This window comes from Oxyura jamaicensis, chromosome 2 (genome assembly GCF_011077185.1).
Source record: "Oxyura jamaicensis isolate SHBP4307 breed ruddy duck chromosome 2, BPBGC_Ojam_1.0, whole genome shotgun sequence".
Lineage (NCBI taxonomy): Eukaryota > Metazoa > Chordata > Aves > Anseriformes > Anatidae > Oxyura > Oxyura jamaicensis.
Window position 1 is genome coordinate 79,904,681 of NC_048894.1, and position 9,543 is coordinate 79,914,223.

At 41.8% G+C, this 9,543-nt stretch overlaps 1 protein-coding gene across 2 annotated transcripts; it reads left to right on the forward strand.

Moving 5' to 3' along the window:
• Positions 1-718: 718 nt before the first annotated feature.
• Positions 719-7,626, forward strand: LOC118161217 (heterochromatin-associated protein MENT-like). 2 transcript variants are annotated; one of them, XM_035316333.1, is made up of 8 exons: positions 719-836; positions 2,173-2,349; positions 2,737-2,823; positions 3,198-3,335; positions 3,921-4,038; positions 4,595-4,737; positions 5,399-5,566; positions 6,120-6,527. In XM_035316333.1, exons 2-8 carry the CDS (start codon positions 2,182-2,184, stop codon positions 6,525-6,527), a joined length of 1,230 nt encoding a protein of 409 aa, XP_035172224.1. In that variant the 5' UTR covers positions 719-836; positions 2,173-2,181. The 2 variants fall into 2 exon arrangements, with proteins under 2 accessions (XP_035172224.1, XP_035172225.1); XM_035316334.1 differs by lacking the exon at positions 719-836 and having other exon boundaries at positions 2,182-2,349; positions 6,120-7,626.
• Positions 7,627-9,543: the final 1,917 nt, after the last annotated feature.

Sequence of the window (9,543 nt, forward strand, 5' to 3'; positions counted from 1 at the left end):
CTCTCTTCTGGGACAGTAGACTGACAACCACTATGCCATGTTTGCCCCTCTTGTATTCTTTCACTCCATCGTTGCTCGAGACCTGCCACTGGGGTTGTTTCAGTCCTAGTTCTTCAAGGGCATGCAACTACTGCACACTAGCTCAGTGTTTTGCAGTGTTTCTCATAGGTGTTTCCCAGCCAAGAATGCAACAAGATTTCTTTACCAACACAAAAAGCAGGGGTGTCCAGCCTTACCTCTTTCATGGCTTTGCCTCTCCCTGTGCTCCTGATGATCTTGACTCTGAAGCTGGACTCTCAGAGTCTAATTCAGTCACTGATCTCTTGCCACTTAATGCTGATGTACCTTATTCAAAACCCAAGAGGAACAGCTGGGCAGGGCTGGAGAGGTGAATCAGGCCTACCATAACTTCTTACATTCAGAAACTAAAACCATGTATTCTGGTTCCATGGCTCTTTTACTAGATTCATTTATTTTAAAAATAGACAAGTTGTCTACACAACATCAGAAGACCATTGGAGTAGATGAGCAGTTTTGCTATCCTATCAGTAGACCACTGCAGTGGAACAGCAAAACTGAGATTATAATCCACATTGTCCCTTTGGAATGCCTAAAACTAAAAAGTGACAAGGTCAACAAGGAGGACAGAACTACATGAGATCTTTTGGGGGTTCAGTAGAGAGCAGCTTTGGGTAGGCGGGAACAGCCTGGATGTAGGGGAGAAGGAAAGGGAGGTGCAAGCTATACCATGTTTCTAAATTTATTCATTGCTTAACACACAGGCACAGAACCTGGCTGAGGACAAGGCTTAAGTCTTTTCTCTCACGGGATCACAGGTAAATATTTAAACCAATTTAAGTAACTTTTCCGATGCTTTTAAAAAGTGGTCTGTACCTTGTATGACTGTATAAGTAAATTGTAACATACCGGTGTTATACTGCAATCGTTACTCTTGACTTATGCTTTTCTAGATGTTAACCCTTAGAGAAAATTAACTTGTCGGGCTAAGGAAAACCATTGGGGGCAGAATTCATCACAAGAAGGAAAATTTTCTCAGGGCAGTAACTGTCTTATTAATTAAAATCTTTAGTTTGGTAAAGGAGAAGCAAAGCTTCAGGTGAAGCAAAGGCCATTTTCATTCTGCAGTGGCACAGCACTGTGCATTATCAGGCCAGGGACTCAGAGGAGTGTACATTAGAGGTAAGCAGAGAAATTTCTATCCTGATGCTTATTTGGCAAAGTTCTCAAAGGAGATCACTGTGTGGTACAGATTTGGCATAGACTTCACAATGATTGCCAGAAGAACTGTAGTGGTTTGGTAACCAACCACTCAGTAATAACCTGTAGACTTCAGAGATTACCCCACGATTTCTGCAGGGCCATTCTGTAGGTATCAAGCTTTCTTTAGATAATAATGACAGTAAAAACAACAACAACGCTTTCTGTCTTGATTGGAAAACATGAAGCAGGTACTACTGGGCAAATATCCTAAAGTCTGGAATACGAGTAGCTTCAAGGAATCTGACAGTTTCTGTGGAAAATAAAATTGTCAGAACATACAGAAGAGGTGGCAGTAAGACTTCGTGAATAAAATACTGCAATCTAAAAGCAAATAACAACTTAGCCATACATGATACTAGTTGAAAGGGGCAGCTAGACAGGGAAAGCCCATAAGCCTAAGAATTATGCATAAATGCATTCTCAGTATCAGCTTTTAATTCTATATAGACCAAAATGAGGTAACAGGAAGCTTAGATGTGTTATGAAGCCATGTACTAAAACCACAGAGATATTTAGATTCCCCTGAGAACATTACTTTAATAAATAATTTAATAATGAAACAGAACAAAAATATACAGCTTAAAAATCTGCAACCTTTTAAAAACCAAAGGCAGAAAGAAACACAAAGAAAAACGCAGCTCTGTAAAAGAGGACGTATCTATAATTATAGAGAAATGTTAGCTGGATAACAAAAACCTAACAAATTTCTGCTCCTAACAGGTGGCAAACAGTACCTGTATAGAAGATAAAACATATTACTAGGCTATTAGCTTTAGTAGGTGACCACGCATTGCGTTACACATGTAACATTCCTCACTAACATGCATTGCATACATCGTTCATCATTTCAAACATTCAAACAGTAAAATTATGTCTGTTGCCTCTTTCCAGGCTGTAGCAATGGAACAAGTCTCAGAAGCAGTTGGCAAGTTTACAGTTGATCTTTTCAAAAAGCTGGATGAGACCAACAAGGACAAAAACATTTTCTTTTCCCCCTGGAGTATATCATCTGCTCTGGCCCTGACATACCTGGGTGCAAAAGGCAATACAGCAAGAGAGATGGCAGAGGTAGGTTGCTCTATGAAGCTGGGGTGCTCAGCATTGCCCAGCACTCTGGTTCAGATTCAGGGAAATGTCCAGCATTCCTGTTTGGGGAAAACCATCTGGCTTTACACAAATGCATTGCTACTGCTGAGTGTGCAACTGCTGTGGAAGGGAGTTCAGGTTTGTGGCATGCCTGCACAACCACTGATGTTCTGGGAGGGGAACAGTGCTGTCCTTTGTTACTCTGTGGGATTTACAAATAGTACAACTTCAGCATCCCTTTGATTAGTCACCCAAGCAGAATGAGTTATTGTAAGGAGTAAAACAAGACAACCATTTTATCTCCATTAGGCTTTAGGTCATGCAAGTCCCTTCATGTCTGTTTTTTACCTTTGGAAACTCTGTTTGCAGGTTCTTCATTTCACTAGAGCTGTGGGAGCTGATGGGTCATCTTCTGTGGCCAGACCTTCTCGGGGGAGACCAAAAAGAAGAAAAATGGTATCTGAGATAATAGATAAGACAAAGAATCTCCAGAATCAAAACATCCAGATACAGCTTTAACAGTCCAGTATTTCTCACCTCTATCTCTCATTATACTTAAAGTACAAAACCCAACATGCTTCACAACACGTTCAAGTTCAGTTCTCTTCACTCAGACTCTAAAGAAGGACAAGTCACTGGGATATTTTGGAAGGTTTGCTGTATGGTAAATCAGTCATTAACAGAGCCCTGCAAACTGCAGCAGTGGTAACGTCAGAGAGAGAAAATATAAGAGAGAGGAACACAAATCCCTCCCCACATGCATTGCTTAGCATGCTTTGAAAATTTCATTAAAAATGTAATTGTTTAAATGTATGGTTTCTCTTTCCAAGGACCCTGAGCATGAGCAAGCTGAAAATATCCACTCTGGCTTCAAAGAGCTCCTGGCAGCCATGAACAAACCCAGAAACACCTACTCACTGAGAACTGCCAACCGTATCTATGTGGAAAAAACCTACCCATTGCTGCCTGTAAGTTGAATGGTTTTATCTCACAGAGGATTAAGAAAAGCTGGGAAAAAAAAAAATGTATTTACTTGTCATTAATAGAACAGGTTTGAAGCTGTCCCCTAATACTTCAAATAAAGAGCCCTGACTTCCAGTGATAAGCTTCACTGGAAAACACCAGTTTGCCTTCTCCCAGTATATAAGCTTCACTGGAAAACACCAGTTTGCCTTCTCCCAGTATATAAGGATCCTTTGACAGTAATGCAGGATTCCTTTTCATGTAGTATGGCTTTATTATGAGGAAGTTTATTATTAGGAATTGCAATATATGCAATTGTAAATGAGACATTAAAATGAGCACATCCATAGGATATACACAGTCTTTCTTCCTTCTCCAAAGTAAACTGGGAAGAAGAGCAGGGAATTTTCTGTCCTTATTTCTTAACTGTTAACTCACAGTCCAATGGAGGGCAAAAAGCTAGATCCCACAGCCCTCTATGCACAAGAAGTTAACATGAAGTCCAAGAGCTAACAACTTCCTTTTGGGGCTGAAAAAATACAGTGCATTATAGAACTTTTTTTTTTTTTCTTTTTATTGCCATTTTCCAGACATACATACAGCTTAGCAAGAAATACTACAAGGCAGAGCCACAAAAGGTTAACTTTAAAACAGCATCAGAACAATCCAGGAAGGAAATCAACACCTGGGTGGAAAAGGAAACTGAGGGTAAGTTGAGCTCAACTCCAACATCTTTCCTCTGCTAATAAGTCAGCCTGACACTGCCTTTGGGCAGGTGCCCTTGAATGGGCAGCAAGCAGAGATGCAGTGGGAGGGCAGAGCAAGAGCAGCGCTGGGACAGCCCGAAATACCTGATGCAGTCCTCAGTGAGGTCTTTGGGGAACTTCCTCCAAGGCAGGTGGAGATGGATGCCTGCCTGGAGGAACTTACCTGTACTGCCCAGACGTGCAAGCCTCCTTGTGCCTGGCCTAACCCACTGGCAGAGGCAGCACATGGCTTTCTGCTCCCTGTTGCTTGCTGTGAAGCTGTGGCATTTTTTGCTGGTAGGAGCTGATCCCTGACAGCTAGCTGGAAGAAGTGGGCTGTGAGCAGCTTTGGAAACAGCAAACAGACTCATTGATTTGTGCCAGGGAAGAAATTTAAAGGGTAGGGAACTAAGGCATGGACTTTTTCACTAAGGAGCTAAACTGAAGGAAAAACAAACAAACAAAATGCCCTCACCGTGCTACACTGGGATAACACCTGACTTTTCCGATTTCAAAAGGTAAAATCAAGAATTTGCTGAGTTCACAAGATGTGCTGAGCCACACCAAGCTGATCCTGGTGAATGCCGTTTACTTCAAGGCAGAATGGGAAGAGAAATTTAAAGCACAAGCAACGAATATGCAACCTTTCCGACTGAGCAAGGTGAGCTCCTCTGTGCCTTCCTTACAGTAAACAGCCTGGTGACAGCACCTCCTGCTGCAGTATTTCCATTCATCACTCCTTACATGTCCCTGCGGTAAACAGACTCTCTGAAAAGCTGGTTACAGCAAAATGTGGCGGTGGTCAGCTCACCAACATTTATGCAGCATTAAGACACTGCTCAGGCAAAGGATAACTAGATTCAGACAGATTATGCAGTTTCGAAAAACTAACTAGAGTCACGTAAGGCCTTTTTGCAAAACAGGGTTAAAATTCCCCTCATCATGAGCCCCTTGGCACAGAAATGAGTGTTATCTTCTGCTAAGGGTTGTGATGTGAAGAAAAACTGCACAACGCTTGCCCTCTTAAACCATAAGCTGTTTCTCTGCTGTAGCGTTGGGTGGCTGTATGCCATGCCTGCTCTATCCCCCTCATCCTTGCAGATATTTCTCTCTTCCTCCTGTGGGCTGCTGTGCATATTCTGGGGCAAAGAGAAAATCAGCCAACTCAGCCCCCAACAAAGTGCTCTGGGCCAAACGCCAAGATCAACAATATTGCCCAGTCAAGAAGAGCTGTGGAAAAATTATGACAAGTAGCTGTTATAAATCATCTTCATTCTTCTTTTCAATGAATAATTTGTAACTGATAAATAAATACTTTACAGAACAAGTCTAAGCCTGTGAAGATGATGCATATGAGACATGTATTTCCAGTTCTTATCATGGAAACAATGAACTTCAAAATGATTGAGCTACCATATGTGAAACGTGAACTCAGTATGTTCATCCTACTTCCTGATGACATCAAAGATGGTACTACAGGTCTTGAACAGGTAAAAAATAAAATAAAATAAAAAAATGCTACAGCCGTTTTGTATCACCACCCAGACATTAGAACAAAAAGGACAGACTGGTGACCATATCTCCTCCTCTGAGGACATGCAGTTTGGTCTCCCCTGATAGCTGAATTAATTTCCTTTAATACCTATCTCATCCTGCTCTTGACATCTGTACAGAACTGGACCAAGCCACTTGGCACACAGCTGGGAATCTCCCAGCCATTTCCTTCACGTGATGACCGAATTAAAAGAGAGGACAGAACTACCTCAGGGGACGGCAGTTGCACGTGTTGGGTGCCCTGTCTTTCTTCTGCAATGAACTTGGCAGAGGTGGTGCTTAAAGACTTGCAACGCTGTGTCTCTTGTTTGCTTCACACCCTGTCTCTGATCGTCAGTGAAACCCATTTATATTTCGTGCTTTCACCTAAATGTTAAGTTTGCCCCTTAAAAACTGTTTAACTCATTCAATTGGTGAAAAATTTGTTATTTTATAATCAATGTTTTTTCCCTTGCAATTATCAAATTTCTCCTCTTTCTTGAACAACAGCTAGAAAGAGAACTGACATATGAGAAGCTGTCTGAATGGGCTGATTCAAAGAAGATGACAAAAACTCTTGTGGATCTGTACCTGCCTAAGTTCAAACTGGAGGAGAAATACACCCTCAGTGATAATCTGAGCAGCATGGGAATGCACACTGCCTTCACCAACAATGCTGATTTCAGTGGAATGGGTGATAAGAAGGATTTGGCTATCTCCAAAGTTATTCACCAGTCTTTTGTTGCAGTTGATGAGGAAGGCACTGAGGCAGCTGCTGCTACTGCTGTAATTATCGTATACACAACTACACTTATCAGCCATGCTCTGACATTCAAGGCTGATCACCCTTTCCACTTCTTCATCAGGCACAACAAATCCAAGAACATCCTCTTTTTTGGCAGATTCTGCTCCCCTTAGAATGAGTTATTCCTTGCTCCCAGACAGCATCTGAAGTTCACTTATCAATAGAAAAACGTGAACTGCAGCATTCAAAGCTCAGGCTTAAGCCATATAACCATAGGTACTGAAAGTATATCTCCTTTTTCTTTCCACACAACCCCAAGTGAGGCAGCACCCAGAGACCACCCTGTGCCTCAAAGACTGTCATTCCACAGCTGCTTTCCATTGTGCTAATGAGACAGCTTTTCACAGAAAGCTGAATTTTGCTCCCTTGCATCAAATTTGCATTTCTGGCTTTGTTGTTCAGGAGTAAGGAGGAGTCGTAAAGGCTTTTTGCATGCAGCCCATCATCTAGCCCCGTGCCTGGTGCCGACTTCAAGGGAAATACAGCCTATCCTTTTAGACCTCTCAGAGAGGAAAAAATCCCCTAAGGAAGAGAAAAAATAACAATAATAATAAAAACTTGTAGAAATCTATATGCTCTCTTTTCCTTACTGGGAAACCTGCATTTGCATTACAATATAGTTTCCTTATCTTCACCATTTTAAAGATTGTTTGAAGTTAAATACTTAATACAAACCCAAATTCCTCTCAAAATGCCCCTTATCTCCCCATCTCACTGCATACACAGAGGTACATCACATGCATTCTCTATATTGCCGTTGCAGCTTCATGAAAAAATGGGGTAGTGAGGGAAAATGGTCCACCCTTTAACATTGAATTGCCAAATTCTGTTCATTTTGCAGTACGTCCTAATTTCTCTTAACTTTCAACTATAAGGTTGCTAAGAGTTCCAACCAGCATAAAGCCTAAGAAAACTACAAGCAGTATGTCTTACTACTACCTCTTGTTGATATGCAATCAAAAAAACTCCAGAATTCAAATCTGCTTCCTCTTTTTAATTTAATGTAATTATATCTGTTTTCTTGGTAAGACCTGCATGGTTTCCTGATATCAGATATCATGCATTGATGAATGTACGATTTGTAAGTGAAGAGCGCATTTCAGCCAAGATAGTTCCGGTTCTCAGAGAAACACCAGTGAGAGTTTGATTGATGCTTTACTTCATAATTTTGCCATGATCTGCATTTAATCAATAAATGAACTCAGAGTTGTGTTTGTGCTACTCAAGGTACTGACTTCCCTGTTTCTCGTAGGGCATCCTTTACAATGCATGGCTGACACACATGTCCACCCATGCTGTTCCAAACCAACCACGTCACCCCAAAAGACAAAGCTGGGTCACTCTAATACACCAGCATCTTATTTCCTCTAGGTATCAAACAGCACTGAAAATGCTGTTACTCCACATATTATTCTAGACATTTACTAGACACAACAAATCAAATCAAACTCTGATGAGCAAGATTTTGCTCAGAGACTCAAGGTATCTGAATTTTCTTTCATGGTAAGCATTCCTTTTCCCTTTTTGACCACAGCTTATTGCACTATCTGCCTCCCTTGGACCTGCTGAGAAGGCTCATCTGCCTGTCACAACACACTAGAAATAAGAAGCCTGACCTGAGCCTATAGCCCAGAAAAGCAGCTTCCAAACACCCCTTTCTGTGCTTTCCTATGCCTATAAGGAACTGCACAAAGCTTTGTAGCCATTATGGTACACAGCAACCACGCATCAGAGAACATTATACTAGGCAACAAGGTTTGAGAAGGAAAGTACCGTAAAAACATACACTCTCAGCAAAATTCCACCTACAATTACAGCTCACCCTCCACCTCAACAAAAGGTAGTCTGTTTGGAAATATGCCTCCACCCAACAAAGTGCACCTGCATCATCTTCCCTGTACAAAGTGCTGCTTCTAAAATCAGTGCCCTCCCTTACCTGTAACCCCAGAACAGGGTTCAGCTGTCTGTCATCAAGGACCTACCTCGGTGCAGCCCAGCTGCATGCTGTTGACTCAGCTTTATTAAGAAACGTGTTATTAAGGTGTCAAAAAGCTTTTAAGTAATGGTCACACAAACTAAGTCAAGCAAAACCACAAACAGAGGAGTTATTGTCAGGATTGAATAGTTAGCACAGCAAGGATTTAAAAGGAGAAACACTAGTACAAAGAAGTTTTAAAACCTCAATTAAAAAAGGAAAAAAAAAAAACAACTCAATAATTGGAAGGCAATAACCATCAAGGCTCAGCCTCTTCTGAGCAACAAAGGGAGCAACAAAGACCAGCCCTCCCTCCCTTGCATAATGTCTGGCCAACCAAGGCTCATCAGGGTGGTAAGCATATTAATTCTTGGCCTTATGCCATATTAGTCCAAGGTCTATGCTGCGTGTACTTCAACAATAAATTATTATTGGGAAGGCCTAAACTGTGTGTACGCTGTTTGCAGTCATGCTGTGTAACAGCAAAAGTTTCCCAAAGGAAGAGATGGGAAGAGTCCCGTGCCAAACCCAATGAAAGGTCTTTCCATGCTAAATGTTGTGCATCCCCTCACTCGTACCGCAATGCAGAGGTTTGAAAAGCAGTACCTCTGAGGATCTGTGAGGAATTACAGCACAGTATTGAGAGCTTGTAAGAGGTGCAAAGGGTCAAACAGACTGGCTTTGGTATCAAGCTAGTCTCAGCCTCAGCTTTGCTTGGGAGGTGCTGCCAAGGAGCATACCATCCAACGTAATGTACTTGGGATGCAGGAAGAAAGGGGAGTTGAAAAGTTTTGTTTGTGACTCTCTGTGCTGCTTTCATGGTAACCAGGGTCTGGCTCTCAGCTGAGGCTAACCCTTACAGCATCATTCAGGCTAGAAGTGACCACCTGAGGTCATCTGGTCCAACTCCCCTGCTCAGGTGGGGTCAGGACTGTGTCCGGTTGGGTTTTGAGTATCTTCACCAGTTGAATGGGATTTCTCACAATGTTAAACAAACAAAGAAACAAAGAAAGGCTTAGTCTACACTGGTTTTAAATTGTGCTGCTTTTAAAACAGATGCAAGCACAAGAGAACTGATTGTCAAAAAAAATGCCCAAAGAGTCCACTCAAACTACTGAGTAAACCAATTACAGGTAGACAGATGCAACCTCACA

Coding starts and splice junctions, on each gene's coding strand:
- LOC118161217 (XM_035316333.1), top strand. CDS start 2,182: ATGGAACAAGTCTCAGAAGCAGTTGGCAAGTTTACAGTTGATCTTTTC. Junction 2,824..3,197: donor GACCAAAAAGAAGAAAAATG/GTATCTGAGATA, acceptor TCTCTTTCCAAG/GACCCTGAGCATGAGCAAGC. Junction 3,336..3,920: donor AAACCTACCCATTGCTGCCT/GTAAGTTGAATG, acceptor GCCATTTTCCAG/ACATACATACAGCTTAGCAA.